Raw genomic sequence first — 22,817 nt, forward strand, 5'->3', positions numbered from 1 at the left:
TTCTCTTTCTCCCAGGTTTCAAATAGATTAAAAGATCCATTGCTTGAGGATACAAGGCTATGGTAAGCACACAGCAGACAAGTTTAAAAATGCAATACTGTGGAAGGACGCTCCCAGCAGGAGCAAGTCTACTGCTACTGAGGAATTCTACCGATCTCCAAAAACTCTACTGCGATGTTTGCGAGGAAGGGGAGGAGATTCTACCCACTCAGATTTTCTTTAGGGTAGTATATTTTCCGAAAACGTACTCACTTTTAGGATGTCATCCAGACGCATCACTTCATGGTCCAGGTCCTGAAACTCTTTATACTGCTCTTTATGTGGCTCAAGAGCTAAGAGGAGCCCTTGCAAGGCTTCTTCAATGCTTCCATCGAGATAAGACTTATATCCTTCTGACTCCCCGCTAATCGATCCCTCACAGGGCAGCTTCTCTGGGGTCAGGGGGGCCTCTGACGACGTGAGCCTTTTTACAAGCTGCTTCGTGATGTTGCCCTCAAAGGTATCCAGCTCCACAGGCTTGAGCTCTGAACCTTCATCCGTGTCCTGCAGAAGAGACACGGGGACGCTTGTTTCTGTAAAAACACGATTGCTCCCAGCATCGGAGGCTTTTTGGCAAACGTCAGGAGCTGCCCTTGGGTCGGCCTTGTTCTCAACCCCTGCTCCCTCTCCCTGGGACGGTAGCTCCTTTGGCTCAGCGACAGAGTCCCTGTGGGAGCTGCTGCTGCTGCTGCAGTCCAGGCTTGAGCTCTTGGAGGACTTGAGAGCTCGGTGCTGGGTGGGGGTCGCAGTGATGTCAGAGCTGGAGCTGACATGGGCAGAGGAGGACTCGGCTGCGTTGGCAGGGGGCACGTGGTCTTCATAAGGCAGATCGCCGAAAGTGAAAGAGAGAGGCCGCTTCTCGGTGGTTGCCGTTCCATTTTCAAAGACGTCATCTGGCAAATTTGACTGAAAAAGATAATAGAGGAAGAAAGAAAGTGTTTTTCATGTAGCACTGGAAAGAGGAAAAAAACAATACAGCATGTGCCCGGGGAAGAAAAACACAAGGGAAAAGATTAAAGAAACATTCAAGACCTGAGAGATGGAGAAAATATTTCAAATCCAACTTCTGCTTTCATCTGGCATGGCTCCTGATTTTGGCAGGCAAACTGCTGGAAAACTTGGGCTCAGCATCTGTTGATAAGCTCAGAGCTCTAGAAAGCGAGTCCCAGAACAAAGACCTGAATACTGCTCGTCCCACCAGATTCCCTCGGCCAACATTTCCACTGCACTGCTCTAGTTCCTGAGGGATATGCCTTTGGGGTTCTACCTAAGCTACCTTGGCTACATTTTTGCACCTGTTACAGATTTCAGCTGTATTTGTTTTCCAACTTCTAAAATAGTCATCCTTAAAGTATAAAACAGATTGTTCCAAAAGTCTCTTTAGTGTCGTGGCATTTTAACTGTGATATTATAATGCTATTTCTTTTCTGCATGTGGCATAGATATCTCTAATAATTGTTGAACACGAGTTACATAGGAGTCACGTTCAACATGAGTTTCTTCCAGAAGAAAACAGAATTTGTGTGGTGGTGTATTGACCAGGACTCTGCTCATTTAGGAAACAAAACCAAAAGCGATCACAGCATATACTTATGTTTGTCTCTCTGACTAACCTATGGGGAAAAAAATCACTGCAGGGGTCACAACCTGCCTCTCTGACCTACCAATCTTGCCGTGTTACGTGGCAAACTCACGGAAATGTACAGCACAGATGAAAGGCAACTACTATTTTGCTGACAATTTGCTGGAAAGGACTGCAGACATGCCCATGTTAGTAACGTGCGTAAGGTTAAAGTGTTCAAAACTTGCCCCTTTTTTTCCCAGCTTTTTTCCACTAAACATAATTCTACTCAAAGTTTCACTTCTTCTCTTCCCCGGCATGGGTGTGCTTTTACCATCTGAAAGTCGTGTAACTACGCAAATGTATAACATCAATCGGTATAGCAGGCAATTTTGAAGAATACCATGGTGGCTTGTATTCCTGCCCTGCTCTCCACCCACAGATAGCTGGCTTCTAATCATTATCCCTGTAGAAACCAAGAGGAACTTCGATTTAGTGCGAGCAGCATGGGCTCGCACTCATGTTCTCCCCTTTAATCAGTCAGCAAAATGAGTGAGTTGCGACAGAGAGCAACAAGCAAAGCATGCGTGGGAATGGAGATGCCACACGGGGACCGCAAAAATCCTTCACCAAATGAAAAGCAGGACTCACATATAGCTCTAGCCCTGCTTTTGGGCTTAGCCTGAGCGATGGCAGGTCACTAAAAGAGCGACTGCGACGAAGCTTGTCAAAGAATGTGTCTTGCAGAGCATCTAAGATTGTCAACTTTGGCCTGTCTTGCAGGGGATGCAGCCATTTCTTCAACAGTTAAAGCAAAGAGGGTGTGAGGAAGGGCAAGATAAACAAATGCTTTGTAGCAGAATACTAAATTACAGTTATGGGATGTGTCACTTGTAAAATTCTTATCTGTACAGATGGCCTATTCAGCTTAATACTCAGTCCTGATTAAGCATCCGGAATTTGGTTCACTGCAAAATGTAGGAGGACCCTGTGAATATCTTTGGTACAGGGGAAAATTTTACCATAGGATACATCAAAAATACCAGAGCTATAATGGTTGTTACTGTTACAAAATGAACACACATCTAATCAAGATTATTCAAGTACTACAGCAGCCAGAGAAGAATAGGTATGCAATAATTGGCCACGTAGTTTCTGAGATGCCAGGATCATAGTCACCTTCTTTTAGGATTAGCAGCTAGGAATGCACTTGCTTTGAAAGTATTTGTAGGGGTAACATACTGCAACCAGGGAAAAAAGAGCTTAGATGTGTAAGCAATGAAGCGTTTGCAGTGTTTGAACTGCTCTAGGGCTGCTCATTACATAAACATGAAGCCGAACAGAGCTTACAAAGAACGAGTGGTCCTTGAAGGTTGGCGTTTCAGGAGTGCCTTGGCTGTACATGGACATTCTCCTCTGGAGAGCAGAGGCCTTGCTCACATTTCCAGTAGATGGGGTCAAGTCTTCAACATCAAAGGGACTACAGATACACAAGCAGGGAAAAAAAATGATTGTTAGGCTGAGTGAGAAGGAACTTCACATCCATGGAAAGGATTTTTGAAAAGGTGGTTTATTAGCACATCAAAACCCAGAGGTAGCAAGTTTTTTTTAACAGAAGTGTTTAAAAGAAAATGTTGTTAATTAGACAGCAGTCTCCAAAGTGTGGTTTTCGGTTCTGATAAAAGTATTCTCCTCTAAGAAATCATTTATGCAGTGTAGTCTGATGTCATTCTTCTCACATGAAAAGTATTCTTGGATTTGAGCTGACAAGTGTCACACATACTAATGAGAAAGGTGCTCTACTATTAATAGAGCTGTTGCATTATAAAGGAAACCAGTAGCTGTTATTGCTGGCTTCATGTTTATTGCATTACAAGAAACAGCATACATGACTGTAAAAGCTAAAAGCATCAATGCTTCTTTAGAAATGACAGTTACCAATTTTATTCAAGTGCCGTGAGAATTGGGTTTTAATCCTAACACCATCAGTTTATCTATGCTGAGCAATGCAGATAGAAACACAGAATCATTTGGGCTGGAAAAGACACTCAAGATCACCGAGTCCAACTGTAAAGCTAACACTGCCAACTCCACCACTAAACCATGTCCCTAAGCATCACGTCTACAATGGACAATGCTAGATTTTGAAGCTCTTAAAAGCCAGCTTTTACAGATAGGCCAAAATCTGAACTTGACTACATTAGCGTAAATCCAGAGTAACCCCACTGGACTTTACGCTAATATTTAGAAATTTTAATGAATGTATAAGAACTCAGTTATGGCCCTTTCCTGATTTTAGGGAAGAACTATACACTTCAGGCAGTTCTGTGACTTCTCATCCCTGTTTCATGCTCCTGGTAATGTCAGTCGTACCCACACCTACCGCAACAGCTGCAACTAGGCATGACTAAGAACCTAGGCACAAACGCCTGTGCCACAGGTAACACAGGGAACCTGTGGCTGACCACGAACTATTTCTCATCTCCCAAACGTGGGCCACAATTCCTTCCCCATCTGCCTCATTAGGGAACCAAAAGGAGGAGAAGAGACCATATGGACATTTCCTCTTTGGTTGACTTTTTACAACTGCTTGACCCAGTGATCAACCCATCCCCTTTACTTACTACCAGGTGATTTCAAGGTTCAGCTTTATTGTGCCAAGGTCATTTATGTCAACTGCAACCACCTGAGGCCGAGCTGCAAAGAGGTCTTTTGTTTCACAGGTAACACTTCCCACAAGGATATGAGTCGCAAGTCCTTTCACTTCTGTCACCTATAAGGGACAAGAACAAGATATATGGGACCACAAAGGGCACTGCAATCCTTAATTACAAAGCAATGGCCTGGACCTTTGCTTAAAGGCTTCCAAAATATGACTGTTAATTGCATCTTCTTTACTTGGTGGAAAAAATAAAATTAATAAATGTGTAGTTGCATATGATCATGCTTCTGTGTTTTCTTTATGTTTTTATGGGTGTAAGAAGAGAACAAACATACTGTCTCAGGCCAAGGGGCTATCCAGCCTCTGGTAATTGGCCTTTTGCAGTGACCATAAGCAGAGCTCAAGGGAAGAGTAAGAATAGGGAGGGCATATTGCATGTTTTCCCGCCTAATACTCTTTCAGTAATTGGCAATTTTCATGATGGGCAATCATAGAATCACAGAATAGTTTGGGTTGGAAGGGACCTTAAAGACCATCTAGTTCCAACCCCCCTGCCATGGGCAGGGACACCTTCCACTAGACCAGGTTGCTCAAAGCCTCATCCAGCCTGGCCTTGAACACTTCCAGGGATGGGGCATCCACAGCTTCTCTGGGCAACCTGTTCCAGTGCCTCACCACCCTCTCCATGAAGAACTTCTTCCTGATATCTAATCTAAACCTCCCCACTTCCAATTTAAACCCGTTACCCCTTGTCCTGTCACTACAGGCCCTTGTAAAAAGTCCCCTCCCCGCTTCCTTGTAGTATCAATCTCCTGATGGAGCTGGTCTACTTAGTAATTCCCAAGTGAGCTCTCTTCTATATATTCTTCTTCTGTAACTCTGAAGGCATGTAATTGATTGCATCTGCAATAGCCTTTGGTGAGGACTTCCACGAATCTATTGGTGAGGAACCATCTCCACATGTTTTTATAGTAAGAGTAGAGCACTATTCATATTTACATATATATCTGCCTGAAAATTCAGAGGGACAGTTATACATGCAGCTCCGATACACAAGTAAACCTTTGGCTATTTTTTTGCCAGTCAGTTCTTCAGTCTTTTATGTGAAAGTTTTTGAAGAGTCCAAAAAGGGTCAGAATATACACATTAAACTTAGTAGTACTGGAACTCTCATTTGTAGCTCTTACGTACTACAAGAAAGGTTTCTCTCCTAAACATCCACCTTAAAACTGCATTGTTAGACTGGGGAGAGTCACCCACCTTATGTCACAACCTGACTGCCTTTGAAAATCTACTTTGAAAACATACTGTCCCAAATATATGTCTCACATATATGGGATTATTTTGTTGGTGGTTTTGTAATTGGTTGTATTTCATTTCATGAAGGTTTTGTAGTGTCTAAGCGGGACATTTCCTGTGAGACTTTCAAGACACTCCCCTGTTTAAGCTGCCTAAGCAGGGACACCCGGCATAATTATTAGCAGCAGTTTATAGATAGAGGTCAGGGAATGGGTATTTCTGGGTTGGAGGTTTGTTGGAAGGAAAGCACATGAGCACATGGACCTTCAGCCAGCAGAAAACTGTTTGGGAGGCCTGGGGCAAAGAGGGGATGAAGCAGTGGTGGAAAGACTCTGGCTCAGGAGGAAGAGTCGCTGCTGACTGCTAGGAGTTGCAAAAGTGGCTCTCTCCATGGGGAATGGGGCATAGAGTCAGAGGAAAGCAGAGGCTTGCATACATTAAGAAATTTTGGGAACTGCTGTGCTCTAGGAAGCTGCCAAAAAGTCAGAGTGGTTGTTCCACAGGCCTCTGTGAGCAGAAACCTCACACTGCAGCACTGTCATTCTGTGCAGGGCGGTGGGACTGGACCTCAGGACTGTTCTGGCTTATGCCCAACCGGCCCCTGCACGTGTTCGTATGAGACCAATGTATCTGGGAGACCAGACCAATGGGTGCCCCTTTCTTACCTGAGCAGTATTAACAAACTCAGCAGCAGTGGGATTTTTGAGGTTTGGGTTTGTTGTTGTTTCCCTGAATGCTGCTAGCAAACAAGTTTCCAGCATTCCCTTGCTTTGGTGAAATGAGCTGCTGGCGAGCGACGTGAGGCAAGGGTTGTGTTACTATGGCTGTGACACCACCCTGGGGAGACCTAGGACAACCTCTCCCACAGGACTCCCAAACTGATTACAGTCTTGTAGCACCTAGACTGGACAATACTATAGCATTTCACTCTAGTAGGTGTGTTGGAAATACTAATGATGGCTCATTTCCAAAGAGATTAATGACCTGCTGCTGCATTTTTGCTGATGGTGCATTAGAAGGTGCATCTTGACTCCTGCCTTGCTCGCAGGCAAAGGAGTTAGCATGCGTACCTTAATGGAGATCAGTCCAACAATGTGAGGGAGGAAAACCATTTCTTCTCCGTCCCAGCTTTGCTTGCCATTCACCTCTATTTTGCCTTTCAGTTTCCATCGCTGACGACCATAACGCATGAATATCTAAAAAAGAAAAATCCTCTTATTTTCTTGAGAAATCTGCTCCCTTGATGTAGAAATATCAGAAACAAAATCGGGGAAATGGTCTGAAATAGGTTGGAAGAGTTGGTGGTGCTGGTGCTGCCTTTCTGCTTCCCACTGAGCCAGAAGGAAAAGGTCTATCCCACAGGATCTCTGCCTCTCAGCTCTCCTAATCAATCCTATCGGTAAGGCACCTCTCACCCCAGCTCGCACCTTCATGTAATTAGATGACTCTTAAGAAATAAGCTGCAGGAGTTGTAATTTTCTTTGCAGGGAGAGCAGCAGTGAGGGGGAAGGTTTGGAGGGTCAGGGGGAAAGTCCTCATGACCTTTCTGAACATCTACAGCTTGGTGGATCTGCTGCCTTCCCAGGCAGGGGAAAGGCCTGGGAATTTCTTGCCAGGTTTAGCTCTGTTCTGGATAGAGTGGGAGGCTTTTATTTTAATCCATTGCTAATTAACCTGGTCCTGATGTTACCCACTAGACCGCTGTAGGGACCAGAGGTCCTGACAGAGCCTCAGAGCAGGTAACACCTGGGTCTCAAGAAACGGTTATGCTGTGCCTTTCTCCTACTCTGTTTTATGGTAAAGTTAAAGCCTCAACATCCAGGAAAGGATGCTTTCAAGGATGTGTTCTATTTCCTCTGAATGCATGGGGTGGGGAATATGTTCCCTTCCAGGGGAATTAGAAATGTATGTCATGAATACGATAGTGAGAAGCATGCCCTCATTCTGGGACACATGTAAAAAATAAGGGAGTTTTGCTTATGGATTTGGTTTTTCTTTTAATTTAAAAATTTAAAATTTAAAACCAAACCAACTGAAAAAGCTTGTAGTTCTTCAAATAGCCATCATCCAGTTCTCTGAATATAATTTTCAGGTATTCTGACAGATGCCCTGACATAGGCAGACATAAAGAACTGCAAGGGGTATTAATGCACATATAGGAAAAATAATAGCTGTTGGGTCAGCTTGAGGTGCTGATGTGAAAAGGTTTTATTCAACATGAAGTAAAAAGCAGCAGAAATCTGTCTGCCTTCTGATTCTTTTACTATGAAACAAACCATAAACCGACGCAGACGTACCTCGTATTGATCTCCCGGGCAGAGCCGAGCAAAACCAGCCAGACCTGAGAAGGAAAGACATGGAGGGGTGGTGAGAGGGCCTGGGCTACTGTGCCTGGACAGGAGAGGGGTGGCAGCCCCCCTGCTAGCAGTCCCTCTGCCCAGTGGGGTTTTTAACCTCCCTCTCACTGCTTCCCTCCAAAATAACACACACAATTTTCTCCCTCTTTTCAGTTCTTTTTTTTGCTATACAGTTCCTTGTGTTGTGATTTCTTGCATATCAAAGACCTGCACTTTCCAGCTTCTTTTCAGCTCAAATTATTCTATAACAGTTATAGAAAAAGAAGAAACAGCTTCTTGCCATCATCTGGCTTCAGAAACCGAGCTTAGGTCCCTTACTATCATGATGCGTAGGCGAGCTGCTGATTACCACGTAGTGCCTGCTGCTGAACACTAATCAGCCCGAGTTACACATTTTAACACAGATGTCTTTTTAGTCCCTCTTAACAGAAACACTAGAGGGGTTCCTTCTGCTTGGTGTTTCTATAACGTTATAGTTCCCATACAATCCAGGTACCTTTCAATGTTAAGTACATCAAGAAACTCGACTGACACCTGTAATATGAGATTAATCCCATCTTTCCCCAAGGGGAAGAAGTAGTGCAGCAAAGCACTTGTGGTGTATGTTTCCTAGGTTTTTTTTTTAATTTTAATTTTAAATTTAAAATTATGATGCTATTTCTATATTGGCACTGTGCATACGAAATGGAAAATTTTCTGAGGCTTGCGACTATCCTGAAATCCCAAGTATGTTACCATCCCTCTCCTGGTCTTGTGATCTGTTACTCTACCAGATGCAACTGGTTGGTTTTCATTAACCTAACCACCTCCCTCCATCGAGGGAACCTCTCCTTTCCACAAATCTCCTCAGTAGGTGGCTATTGCACTTGTTTTTGGTATAAAAATTTACCCAGCTATGCCTGAGTAAGCCGAAAGCTATGCCCCTAGTGTTGCAACACCCAAAGAAACCAGTGTGAGGACACACACAAAGCCCGTGGCAGAGAAAGGAATGAAAACAAACTTTCCAGGGTCTTTGGGCTGCATTTATCCTAAAATGCCATGGTTGAACATATATGGTTGTGTTAAAATCAAGGCAAGTAAGATGGACCCTACCATTGGCTTTATTTACTGGGCTGAATTAGCCCTGCTAGCTGGACTGTAGGAGCAACTAGAGCCCTGAGTGCAGTCCCTGCGTTCTGCCCATCCTCCTCTCCCATTTCTTTGACCAGAAAAGCATTTTCTTCACTCATCTTACTGTTAGGCAGAATAGACAGACCCTTGCACAGAGCTCATATTACCAATTCCTTTCTAATTTATTTACTGTTTATAAATTATTTAAGCTTACTAGGACTCCCCTGCTGCCTCCCTCTCCCCAGGGATGCTTTTGTAAGTGAATTTGATCTCTGCTGGGACACATCACTGAAAGTATCCGAGAAAATAAAAGGTCCTTTCTTTGCTCAGCAGATGGGGTAGGAGGGTGAGGAAACACAGTTTAAAACTCCACATGGACGTGGTCTGCAGTCAAGGTCTGTGAGCGGTGACTGGCCCAGCCAGGCACTGGTTTGGGCAGGGGAACATGGAAGGAAGCAGCAGGAGAGGTGAACCAGGAAAGGAGCTCTTGCAGCTGGTTACTTTTCTTCAGCCTGATGAAGAGGGGGCTAAGGGCTGATTTGATTACAGGGGATAAGTACTTTTTGGTAAGAGTGACACTTAGGGACTAAATGTAATGCAGGAGCCAATGGCTCTATCGTACCACTTCAAATGTCAGGTAAAAGCACTGTCCTGGGCTTATCATGTAGATGGGATGGGAGATTGCTCCTGGGAGTAAGTAATCAGGAGATAGGGCCATTACGTGCCTGTGGTAAGGTGGCAGGGTACCAGTGTCATTTGGTGGCAGGGCCACCTTAAGGCATCATCAGTTCACCCAGCAGGTACAGCTCTGATCAGGTGCAGGATGCTGGACATGTGGATTTTGGGGATTGTGCTGGGCTCAGTGTTGAGGAGCCTCTGGTGTGTCAGGCCAGCGTATCTGTGAAATGTCTGTCCCCTCCTGCTGTCCTGGCATGTCCATCAGGTATAGGGGCACATCCCTACACACCATAACAGGACACGCAGATTCCATACAGGAACTTCTAAATTTCCGTGCTGGGTTTCCCCATTTAATTTCAACAGCTGATTAACCCTGCACAGTAATCTAAGCCTGCTAGCACATTTATTATCTTTATTTTTAAAAATGGTTAGGCTTTTTTTTTTTTCCCCCAACATCAGTTATAAAAGCACAGTGTGGGTCCCCTGCTTCCTGACTGCACTGTGTAGGTTGGCTTGCTTTCTGTGTAAGTGAGAGAGGGCACAAAATAAAAATAACTTTCACTGGAATGGCTAGAAACAGATAAGCTTTGGTGAGAGGAATGCTTTGATTTTAAATTAGATCCTAAACTTAGCTGGATATGCTGCAGTATAACTTAAAGCAAGTATAACTTGCTGCGTGATCTGCAGGCTTTTGTGCTTAGACCTATTGTGAGCTTTTGCAATAGCAATGGCTGGATTGTCCTGCTGGACCCCTATTCCTAGGAAAAGCTATCTATATAGAAATCTTAGCAGTCCTAATTAGAAAATATTTAATGATACAGGGTTTCTCTTTGCTAATTTGGGCTTCTTTATGTTACGAGAACTGTGTCCAGAAGTAGCTGTTGGTGGTGGTTTGTGCTCTGCTCCTACCCGTGAGCAAGCACATCACCTGCCGTGTCCAGAGCCTCTGAGCTTCGCTGGAGGATTTGGACATACCAAAGAGAAAGAGCCAGACCTTCTCAGCCCAGCTATTTGTGATGCCATGACACCTCCTGCGGCACGTCCTGCTGTCAGGAACTCTGCTGCACTGCACTGCATTTACGGCAAGTACGGGAACACGCCGAGGGACGTGGCCCAATGCAATTCCCTTCCTACACTGCGTGACTTCGTGTTTCCTTCAGCACATCCATGCTGCGGTTCTGGTGTGGGATTTTGCATGGAAGTACCTGTCTCCGTCTCTGTGCTTCCACCTTGTATTGCTGTATCTATGCATATCTGACTGCCTTTCCAGTACTAAAGGGTGTGGGCTTTAAAACCTGTGGGATGGAGCTAGGAGAACTGTAATGGCTGATGCACTTGTTTTTTCCAGTATGAGAGCACAGAGTAACTATTTTAACCTAAATTAAACAGAATCAAAATCCTGTGTGAGATTTGTGAGCTCTAAAAACCCCACTACCAATACTGTGGATTTTTTAAATGGCAAGAATTTAAGTGAAGATTTAAGAGTGCATGAATATTTAGATGCTGATTTTGTTTCATAGAACTATTTTCATGCCAGTGATTGCAGATCCAAAAAAGATATCGCCCCATAATCTCTTCTTTAAGACATTGAGTCTTTAAGGGATAACAGCATTAGCAACATCTTGTGATTCACCAAGGCTTCAGGTAAAACTGATTCCATTGTCTTCAAACCCATAAAGTTCCCTGTCATAAAGACAAGGAATAAAAAGGAAAGGTGAATGGCACCACCGAGTTATCTAGGTGTTTAAAAGGTAAACTACCCCCAGTTCTTTGTTTTTTCACATTTGTTTAAAAATACTAGTAGTCGGAATCAGCAAAATAAAGGACTTGGAAACAGCCGATGTCGAACTAAGAAACCCTTTGGAATTCCATGGGCATTCACATAATTTCCCAATCATCTTCTTAAAGGATTATGGAAATAGAGGCAAAAGGTACAGCAGCCTTCAAAATGGAATTGCTCTGGCTGTTGGGAACAGTGTTTGAGGAAGGTGATTAGCCTTGAAAAAAAGAAGCAGCATCTCTGAAAGTCAGTAAGCTTTGATGTTCCTGGTTCTGTGATCCTTTCCACTAGCCAGGAGTGCAAGCTGGGTGTTTGAAGGCTCAGCAGTGGGTATGGTTGGAGATAACCACAGCTATCATAAATACATGTCACACTACCAAGTCTCGATGCCCTCATCAAGGTGCACTGCTAACTGCCCACTAGCTGCTACTGTTGGGGAGGAAGAAGGGAAAGGTGAAAAGGCAATTACCTTTCATCTTGATGCAAAACTCCCCCAGTAGGTTTTCCAGCTCTGCTTCTATGGTGCACATGTTCTGTGTTGGAAAAGAGAACAGTGAGGTCAGACAAACCCTTCTTCTGCCTTTTCTTTTTTTTTTTTTTTATCATGGTTTAACCCCAGTCAGCAACCAAGTACCATACAGACACTTGCTCACCTCCCCCTCCCCCAGTGGGATGGGAGAGAGAATCAGAAAAAATGGTAAGAAAACTCATAGTTAAGGACAGTTTAACAATTGAAATAAAATAATGTTACTACTAATAATGATATGTTACAAAAAGGAAAACAACAAAAAAAAAGGGAGAGACAAAATCCAGAGGAAAAAGCCCCAAGTGATACAACCACTCACCATCTGCTGACTAATGCCCAGCCAGTCCCCAAGCAGCGATCATCCCCCGGCCACCTCCCCACAGCTTATGTACTGAGAATGATATTTTATGGACTGAAATATCCCTTTGGTCAGTTGGGGTGAGCTGTCCTGGCTGTGTCCCCTCCCAACTTCTTGTGCAACCCCAGCCTGCTCGCTGGTGGGGTGGTGTGAGAGGCAAAAAAGGCCTTGACTCTGTGTAAGCACTGCTCAGCAGTAACTAAACCATCTCTGCGTTAGCAACACTGTTTTCAGCACAGGGGAAGTGTGAGAAACTGAAAAAGTCATTGGATTAATGTAAACACTGCTTGGCAGCAAATAAAACATCACCAAATAAAACATCAAATAAACATCAGTGTTATCAACTTTCTTCTCAGCACGAATCCAAAACCCCATAACTACCTACCAGGGAAAATAAACCAGCACATTTTTAAGGTCTGTTTGAAGGGAAAGATTCTGTTATGCAGATGAAAGATATTTTGCAATAAAATTAACCTGCCAGAGCCATCCTCGCTGTTTAGCTAGGTCTGGCCCTAAAAGTGGCAGCTGAGCTATGCCTGCTCACACCGAAGCTGAATGTAACCCTGTGCTCTTCTTCTCTTGCACTGTAATCCCCTCGTTGGCAGACAGCAGTTGTGGCCCTTGAAGCGTAACCTGGTCACTGTCCCAGTCCCCTCCAGCCAGGATGTGTGCCAGCAGCAGCTCCATGCCAAAGTGTCTCCCAGCATGATTTAATCTCTCAAGAAACATGGACTACATTAAGAATAAAAGACTGTGGGAGACAGGTACCGGGCCCTCTCCAGTTCTTCCTTCAGCTTTAGGAGAGCAGTCACAGCTTGTGTGCTTGGATGTTTGCAACACTGTTAAACTCTCGTTCATCTACTGCATGTTTAATAAAATAGATGTTGATCACAGCAAGTAAAACAGGATAGGATGCAGCAGATGTCTGCATACACATGGGTTCCAGCCAACCTGCCATCCCAAATTCTGCAGGTGGAAGGAACGCAGTTGGAGTATAAGTATGTTCGCAGCAGATTTACGTTTTTTTTCTTGTGCAGCAGTTCCCGGGTATAACCCTGTTCTCACAGAGCATAGACATTACGTCAGGAACTCTTTGGGCCCAGGTAACCTGTGAGTCATCAGCTATTCACCTGAAGACAGACAATAAATAGTAATTCTTCTTTGCTGAGTTTGCTTCTAATTCTTTCATCTAGATGAAATTCTCCCTGAAATCAGTGGCACAGTACCCATGGCCTTCAAACAGCGTGAGAGCGAAAAGACTAAACTGATGAGGATGTACCTCCGTGTACTCCTTGTAACTCCTGTTGATCTCGGTTAAACTCTCCCGAGCTGCTTTGCTGGCTGGAGACATCGCAAAGGCTTGCTTCATTTTGCTGGCACCATCACAGAGACGTCTTTGGATACAATAGGCTTCATAAAGCTCATCCACCTAGTGGGAACAAGGAAGGTGTATTGAAAAAAACCCAGAAAACCCAACAGCATAAAACATAAGACATTTGCATTACAAGGAAACTCAGCCAAGCTGTTAGGTCCAATGGAGGGGCTGAGCAAATGAAGCTGTGATACTGAAAAAGAAACATGAGAAAAATAGCTTCCACTGTAGAAATCTCATTACAGCCACACTGGATGCTGCCAGAAATTCACTTGCTTGCCCTTCGTGCTTTTAACCATTGCTACCCCTTCCCTCCTGCCTGGGCTACATACAATCGTAACAGTAGGGCAGGCATGCAACAAGCTTCATGAATGTATCGGTGAGGAAGAGTTCTTTCAAAGGCAACTGCAATATCCACACTGCAAAATGGGCCTGGACACATTAAATGGCAAACTTAACAGGGCCAGCAATGTCTTCTGCATTGCTCACGCCAGCCGTGGATCGAGGCTGTTGCAATATCTGACCAGTATTGGAAGGAGGGAGTGATTTCTTGAATTTTCACTGCCCATCTTCCAGAAACTGGGAGTCATAGTCAGAATCAGCACAAGTAAAGGGCTTAGAAACATCTCATGTCAAATTAAAAAAGCATTTTGAACTTCAGCCCCCCAGGCATTCACATAATTTCCTAGTCATCTTCTTAAATGCCTTTGGCATGACTTAGGCACCCAACATTTCGTAAGCAGCCTGGAAGTTTTGCAAAACCTAGTCACACACTGTTTAAAGTCTCACCTGGATCTGGCTTCAAGGTACAATGGATGTACACATGCCTTGTGCTTTGGTTTCCCTTTTCCCTCTAATCCTGGCACTGACTGTATACATTTACTCCACCTGAGCTGTTCGGTAGGATTCTACAGTGCTATATGTTTAATGGTGTATATATATGTTTATAAATATACACAAGCTATGCATGGTGATATATATTTATATAAACTTAATCTGCCAGAGGCAGGAGATGTAGGTTTTCTAACCTGACTCTATCAGTGTGAGGAGAAGGAAAGGCATGGAAGCAGCTGTCTCTTCCTTCTGCTTCTAATGTCCCTGCTAAGATTGGATGATATTTGGGTTTTACCTAGAATAACTTTTTTCCTTTGCCATCTCTGACATCAAGCGATCGCCCTGTGCCCTATTGGGCTTGTTGCTCAGCAGTGGATCTTCACAGAAGAATTTCTCTCTACGAAAGCCACAGCGCCTTGGCTTTCTCGGTCTATGACTTCAGGTTGCTGCATTAGAGATGAGCCTGATGCGATAATCCAGACATGTTCCAAATCCCATTTTCCAAGCCTGCTTAACCTCTAACAAAAAGTGCTGTTGCTTATTTGTTTGGAATGGGACCGGTCTTCCTGACAGCTTCAAAGCCTTAGGTCGCCTTTTACAAGGCCAGTTTGGATACGTGATGGCCAAAGCCTCTGCCTTGAGAGATCTCTACCCAAAACAGGGACTGCTGTACAGAGTGACAGAGCTCAGCAAAGAGAAATGGAGGCACAGGTAGCATTTTGCCATTTCAGAGTTACTAAAAAAGCTTCTTGGAGTCATGTCCACTCCTATTTCTCTTGATAGTCAGCAAGCTAAAGACAGCTACTATAAATAGCTGTCACTTGGTATTTACTTCTGCCGTCAGGATGAAGCGTTGACCCGGGGTGGATGTCCTGCCCCTGCCTACGTGAGCACGGCCGAGGCACACTCATCTGCCCCCCCAAATACGTGGGGTCTGCTGCTGCACACCCCGTTTTCCTCACGTTGCTTCCTGTACAGAGTGGCAGTGGGTAGATGGCAGAAGGCACCGCTGCTGAAAAATATCTTCCCTGTCATTAGAAACAAAGATGTTTACCTGTTCAAGCCCGTAAGCCCTAACGCAGCACAGCTCGGTTCCTTTTGTCTCTGTTGCTGTGGGTTACGGACAGTGAACTAATGTACTCGGCAAGCTTAAGTAACACTGACCAGCGTTACCTCTCACGCTTGTTGCTTTTCAGTCCTATTATAATCCCAGAAACCATTAGCTCTGAGCTGGCTGTAGTGGGAAGGACTTGAATGGAAATGTTCTTTAAGCACTAATTTTGCCATTCGTGTCGCCAGCAAGAGAGAAGGTGGTTTGGGGAACAAAATTTCAGTCTATCGCCCTATGATTTATGTTTCTTTTTTCCTGGCTGCAAGAGTAAGAGAAGACTGAAATTAAAAGGTTTGGTTGGGTTGTCATAATTGGAGCACTTCAAGCTGTGCGAACGCTGTTCAAATGACTCTCAAAAGACATTTTATCCGTCAAAAATAATTCATTCTTTTGTCAGGCTCAGAAAAGCAACTAATCGCTAGCAGATATGTTTATAACTAAGAGAACACACGCCATGGATTTTGTCCAGCTCTAAAATGTATTAGTATAAATCACAAGTACCTCTACTGAATATTTTCACTGATGTAATCAAGCGGATGTGGGCCCCGAACCCACAGGCAGCCAAAGTGTTAGCAGTGAAATCCAGGAATAAATCCAATCTAGCTGCTGTGTACAGTGGAGACAACTGCTGAATTAAATTACTTTCAGATGCAACTCACTTTTTACCTATAGTTTAACAATAAGCATGCAGTGAGAGAGATTTTCCCAGCAAGTGCCTGACCCTATGTTCTCTCTGTACCTAAAAGCGGGCGGGAGTGTCTTGGGGCACGGCAGGACCTCGGAGGCTACAAACCCCATGGAAACCCTTTCTTTGGCTCCGACCACCAGCCCATCGCAGTAAAAATACTGAATCTGGGAGAGGCTCCGTCAAGGCGGTCTCCCCGGGGTGGAGGGCTAGCAGGAGGCCAAGGGTTTGTTTTCCTAATAACGCAGGAGCAGATGCAGAAGAAAGATGATAGGAGTGCTCATTACCTTGCTAATGTGGAACTCCAGCCTTCTCATGTATCTTTCCACGGCTTTGATTTGCTGAAGGAAAGGAAGAGGCAGAGGGTGAGGCACATTTAAATAAATCACGAAGACACCACCACGCTAGCTCTGCTCCGCTCTTCAGGTCCCCATGAGGCTGTGAAACTCCTCCTTAAATACGCAGGGCTTTGTTGCCTGTGAATCTGGCATCAGCTGTCCCACCATACTACCATCAAACTGTTGCTGAAAAAGGGGCTCACTGACTTCTGTACCTAATGTATTTTTAAACAAAAAAGAGTTTTTCTTTGATGGGATTTCCCTAGTTCTTTGAATTCTTGAAGAAAATAATCAGATCTTTTTTAGCTCAAAATACAGTATTTTGAGTACCTTGAAAACCTATATTAAAATTTATTGGGTTTTGCATTTCAAAATCCATTCTGTTCTTCAGGAAACTGTTTTTGACAGTAAAACCAAGCTTGACATTCTGACTGAAAAAAAGTCAGACTTGTTCAGGAAACGTTTTTGAAGGCTTTCCTTCTGTTTCACCCAAATTTTCCTGCAGGGAAAACTATTTTCAATTTTCCTTTTCCAGAACTGGCAGGAGCAGGGATGAGCTGGGCTTGACCTGGCTCCCACAGCCACCCCTAGCATGCTCCTGCCAGCATCCCACTCGCCTAGAGCTGGCAAGGCAAAGTTGCAGAAGGTGATGGATTTACTGGCTGGCAGCTCACAGAAATAGAAGGTCTCGGTCCCTCACCTCCCTCCTCCTCTGGTGCGGGTCTGCCTCCTTCCCTGTGCCCATCCCGGGGCCAGTTTAACTTGACAGACACTGGAGAAGGGTTGATGGGGTAAGTTTTACACCAGGTTAGTGAGCACAACTGGCTGGTGGAGGCACGGGCAACATCAGATCCCCTGAGAAGAGAAGGGGAGCGGGACTTCTTCCTTAGCAAGTGCAAATTGTCAGGTAACTTCTCCCTTGATGGTGCTGGCACGGCTAGGAGATCTGGCTGAGATGCTTTCTCAGCCAGAGAAAAATGGCTTTCTCATGCCAGCTGTGTACACCATACGGATACGAATGCTTCCTTTCAAAACCAGTGTCAAAGTGGGTAACGTACCTTATCTAACTCGTACAGGACTCCCTGCAACAGAGGAGATGAAACTGTGATTAATTCTGCAATATAACAGCACCATGAGAAAGTAATATTTGAGAGTCAGTAGAAATCACAAACAGGATTAGGGCTGGAAGGGCAGAAGAGCATCAGTGCACGTGCCCTGTATCCCGCTCCCAGTCCCCAGCTGCGCCAGCACCTCGAGAAGGTTACCGTGCATCCGCATGATGAAAAAGCATGACACGTACCAGGCGTGAGTTTCTTTTCATGTCTTTTAACTGAGTCGTCAACTTATCCAGCTCTGTCTGGTGAACTTCCAGATACTCGCTGTAAACACAAACCAGAGAAGGGATGCGTGAGCTCTGTGGCACATACCACGCTGGCTGCTGACCATCCTAAGAGAAAATCTGCACAACAAATGGCTTTCCTCACTGGAAAAACTCATTTATGTTGATCTGTCCTAAAAGCAGCTCCCTGCTGCCTTTTTGGGAATAAATGGGAGCCACTTATTTAGCTGCGTAGAAGAGCTCAGTGTTCTTCTTATGCTGAACAACCAGTTTCAAGTAAGCTAATCCTCTGCTCAGTTTGTGGGCTGGTGCCTTCCAGTCGCTGCCCTTGTATCTGGCTGCTAAAAGCCCCGTTATCATCTGGGATGTTATCTTAAAGGTGATACAAGCCTCTGACAGGACTCTAGGAAATTCAAAGGAAAAAAAAATCTTATGTTGAAATGTCAGCCTTTGGGAGCCTTCCTAGCAATTTGAGTGGAAATGGGATTCCACCTCCTGTATTCCTCTTTCCCGTACAATTATTTCAGATCTTAAATGTTACAATCCAGGCTCCAAGAGGTGTATTTTGCTCTCCTATGATTAAGGATCACTGTTACTGTGATATGTTTCTCTAGGCTCTAAAATGTCACAGAAAGCTTCAATCAACAAGCAGGATAAAGGCTCTTACTCCAGGCCGTTCTTCAGGGCTCGATAGACCTCTTCCATCCTTTTAGGCTGGGGTTCCTTGGGCGTGGTGCTGTTCTTATGGCCCAGATTATGCATTTTCTTCACCTTTGCTTGGGGCTTCTTGAGTGCTGAGGAATTTTCAATAAAGGAGTTACACCTGCAAAATAACATTAAAGAGGAGGAAACCCCTATAAATCATAACAAACTCAAAGGAGCCTAACTTGAAGAAATCTTCTGATATTATCTCTACTAGCAGAAGCGAACCTGTTTCTGTGCCTGCCAGTTAAAGGACCATGTTTGTTTACAGGTTGAGAGGTCTGAGTAGCCTAGGACATGCGCTGTCAGCTTTTGATGTGCCAGTTGCCTTGCTGAGATAGGAATGCTGGTCTGGAAGTGCTGGGCTGAGTCTGAGTCTCATCAGATGTTTCTCTGTCTTATACCATGCCTGTCCTGCCTCACGTTGCTCAGCCACAGCTGTAAAAGAGCTGAGCTACACCCAGGTGCTAAAACCAAAGGGGAGCCCAGATAATCTCAGATGTAAAGCCTGGAGGGCTCCTAAGGAAGGCTGGAGCTCTGTTAAGAGCATGTCTGGAGGACAGCATCACACCGCTGATCTTGAACATGGACTGTAGGTACCTTCATACAGCCAAGGAGGGATAAATGTGCTGCATATAGGTGCCTCCAGTAAAGAGGGGATGTGGCCCTCAGCTGATGAGGGGATGTGGCCCTCTGCCTGCCATTATTCCTCAATTGCTAGATGGTGGTCTGGCACTCGGAGGGTTTACAGGAGTTAAAATTAATTGTAAAGTAGCCTCTGGGGGAATCGGAGAATGGTTGACTTGGTAAATGCCTGACTCAATTCTCTAAGTCCTAGCTAAAGGGTGGTGCAAGGAAAGGCTCTGCAGTTTCCCGCAGGACATGAGGGCAGCCCCACAGAGAAAACAGTTGTTTTGAATTCATAGCAGCATGGCAATGAAAAAACTGTCTTGTAGCTAGAAACGGTCTGAAATTGGGGGCAGTGGGAAGTGTATCGTGTTTCTGCGCATTTCACAGGTTGAAAAGATCATCGTGTAAGCTAGTAAATTAAAATTCTCTGAAATTCCCTCACAGCTCTGAGGCTTGTGAGGAAGCCCTGCATGAATAGGGGAGAGGCAAACAGGCACTTGGTAGCTAAGGCAGAGGGCAACAGCTCAATTATAAAAACAACACAGAGATATATTTTAGTCTAGAAGACTTTCTTCTACAGAGAGAAGGCAGTTTTCTCTTGCGTCTTCTCCACCTTCCCCCTCCCTTAGGGCCTGATTTGGAAAGTCCCCTGAAGAGAGCACAGCACTTGCCTGGAGCGTCTCTCCTGAAGCCCGCTGAAGCCAGCGAAGGACTGGCTTCTAATAATCCCATTAGGACCTCCTGGAGAGAATGAATGTGATCCTATTGACATGATTTCAGGAAGTCTGGAAGATATTCCTGAAAAACAATAGAAAGCAGGTCAGTGACAACCGAGGGTAAGAGGCAGGCAATGAGGCCAGGACTGCCTGATGCCCATCAGGCACGGTAAGGGGTATCCGAACCCCGCAAGGGGCCGCAAGCCAGGGCACAAATCTGTTTGCATTGCCAAATCGTCCCACACCAAAGATTAAACGGTCCTATTTTCACTTCTGACTTACGGCCCAGGGACTACTGAAAATGTACTGGAGACACAAAGAGGGACTGGACGTGGGGCTGGAATCCAGGTGCTTCAGCGTGCTAATCCCAATGCCATCCCTGATTTCTGCCGTGCTTTGCATGCTTCTCCCCCCAGCCCTGGTGTCCCCACCTGCTACACCAAGATGTCCTGGAGATTATCTGGGGAATGTGTAGAGCTCTTAAGGGGGACTCACCATCACTGCAAAGTGTTATTACAGATATTAAAATAAAAGAGGGTTCATTGAGCATGAATCAAGTCCTGAATCTCCCCTTTGATCCTTGCTTGTTTTCCCCATGGCTGTTCCCACCCGGCTGCTGAGGACGAAGATGCAGTGGGCGTACACGCAGCCACAGCATGCCATGATGAGAGAGGGATGCTCTCCCCCACAACGAGAGGTGAGTAAACAAGATCCAGGCACCGTATGCTCTCAATTTCATGTGTCCAGGGGGAGCCTCAGCACCATGGGAGGAACCTTTGCTCTGTGTGTGTGCTCATTTTCAATGCCCAGCTCAGCATCTGCACCAAACTAAAGTGATTTCAATCCACTCGCAAATAGCAAACAAGCACTGTGATTGGCAGCAGCAAGCTGATGGAGAGGGCGATGAGGGGGATGCTGGAGCAGAGGGCACTGGTCAGTGGGTGCTGCCAGGGACAGACTCCCCCATCCTGCAGCACCCATCCGCTCATTGCCTCCTTCCTTCCCGCGGTGCCAGCGTGGCTACTAATGTCGTTGCACTGTGAAACGGATTGAGAAACTAGGCCAGCTTAAAAATAGCCTGACAAAAAAGGAAGAAGATTTTTAAAAATTTTTTTCCCATTTATTTTAAAAGCTGGACCCAGCATGCCCCATGCCCCCAGTTCGTTTCCTTCCAACAGCTGGGCTGAGGGATGAGTTTGGTCCCGAGGCAGGATGGTGGGGCAGGGGCCAGCTGGTGCTCCCGTGACCTACGTAGGGAGCCAAGGGGGTGACAGCAGCTCCAAACCACCCTCTCATCCCCTCAGATGAGGAACGATCATGAGCACCCCAAAATGCAGCCAATTGTGAAGTCCAGAGATTTGCACTGTAAGCCTTTGCAACTGAACATATTTATTAAAGATAAGCACCAGAGCTACGTGTGCCTGCACGCCAAACACTCGCCGGAGAATGCAAGTATGTGGGGAAGCATTGTGCACCATCCATGTATGTTTAATCTGTAGCGCTAAGCTAGGCAAATACTCTTTGAGGTGGCAGCAGGTACCATGGCGAGTTACTGCTTCTCCCTGGAGAGGACTGCATTGCCTGTGGAGCTGCTTTGTCAGGAATATTTCTGCAAGACCTTCACCAAGAAATACTTCTTCCAGTCCCAGCATCATCAGCGCTGCTGGTAGGGTGACATTTTCTCTATCACACAACGAAAACCACGTAAATCTTTCTGTTTCGGAAGCGAGGGCTGCTCTGTCACTGGACAGCCCTCAAAGACACCACCTGGACTTGATTAAGGCCAGTTTTCTTCTCTCCTATGGCCAGCAGTAACAGTGCTCCACCATCTGTATGTCCAGCTGAGCCTGGGCGCAGCACGTCCACCTCAAGGCTGAGCCAGTGCAACCACAGCGAAGATGAACTACTGGGATAGAGAAGTTGCTCTGGGGCAGACCAGGGCTGTGAGCAACCATGCTGGGCAGACACCCATGGGCTGACATGATGGAAGAAAGGGAGAGGGTGGGAGCAGGAGGCTCAGGAGAAACTGCAGTGAGGACATGCGTCGGCTAACTCACAGAGGGATGAACATGCTCCAGCCACGTCTGGAGATATTTGAGTCTTTGGCCAATGGGAACCCAAATTTGGCCCTACACTCACCCCTAGCTCCCTAAGGCTCTCAGCACGCCCTCTTCAGGGCTGAGCTCTGTTCAGGCTTGTCAACACCCAGCACTTGGTAGAAGCCACTTCGTAGCTTCCAGGTTCAAACCTCACATCCCTGTAGATGATGCAGTGTCTACACGCGCCAGCTGACATCTAAGAGTTCAAACCCCAGCTCCTGAGAAACAAAGCAGAAACCACCCGATCACAGTACTCTGAGGGTCCGTGCAACAAGTTCCCTTTGGTTTTGCAAATAACCTCAAGACAGTTACACTGCGTGCTGTATGCTCGCATTTGCATTAAAAGCTGGGTCCAGAGCACTAAGGAGCCGAAAAGCCCTTGCAAGTGTTCAGCACTTGTTCCATTTGACAGGATGATTAACACACTCATGCCCCTCCCCACCCCGCCAACAGCATCTGGGGACCTATGAGGGTAGAAGCTGAACAACACTGTAAGATGTAACCATATAAACATCAGCCATTCCTCTGAGAATAAGGGGAATGAAACCAAACTGGAAGTTGGGTACTAGTCATGATCACATTGGCTATAAAAACATAATTACTTTACATGTGCAATCATGT

The 22,817-nt window shown here is 45.4% G+C and overlaps 1 protein-coding gene across 3 annotated transcripts in view; it reads right to left on the bottom strand.

Annotated features, from left to right (window-relative positions):
• Positions 1-21,731, bottom strand: part of FAM65B (family with sequence similarity 65, member B) — a 37,505-nt gene extending 15,774 nt beyond the window's left edge. The window contains exons 1-13 of one of the 3 annotated variants that reach the window (XM_010159632.1): positions 21,716-21,731; positions 20,053-20,179; positions 18,717-18,872; positions 18,011-18,089; positions 17,769-17,792; positions 16,660-16,713; positions 13,650-13,799; positions 11,956-12,019; positions 7,859-7,902; positions 6,632-6,757; positions 4,225-4,373; positions 2,951-3,080; positions 253-945 (exon numbers count right to left, since the gene is read on the bottom strand). In XM_010159632.1, the coding sequence (XP_010157934.1) occupies positions 253-945; positions 2,951-3,080; positions 4,225-4,373; positions 6,632-6,757; positions 7,859-7,902; positions 11,956-12,019; positions 13,650-13,799; positions 16,660-16,713; positions 17,769-17,792; positions 18,011-18,089; positions 18,717-18,872; positions 20,053-20,153 (1,770 nt within the window). In that variant the 5' untranslated portion in view covers positions 20,154-20,179; positions 21,716-21,731. Of the gene's footprint in view, positions 1-252; positions 946-2,251; positions 2,399-2,950; positions 3,081-4,224; positions 4,374-6,631; positions 6,758-7,858; positions 7,903-11,955; positions 12,020-13,649; positions 13,800-16,659; positions 16,714-17,768; positions 17,793-18,010; positions 18,090-18,716; positions 18,873-20,052; positions 20,180-21,715 lie in introns of those variants that run through there. The other 2 variants (XM_010159631.1, XM_010159633.1) reach the window with 2 other exon arrangements.
• Positions 21,732-22,817: the final 1,086 nt, after the last annotated feature.

The sequence above is a fragment of the Eurypyga helias genome, unplaced genomic scaffold, assembly GCF_000690775.1.
Source record: "Eurypyga helias isolate BGI_N326 unplaced genomic scaffold, ASM69077v1 scaffold2579, whole genome shotgun sequence".
Lineage (NCBI taxonomy): Eukaryota > Metazoa > Chordata > Aves > Eurypygiformes > Eurypygidae > Eurypyga > Eurypyga helias.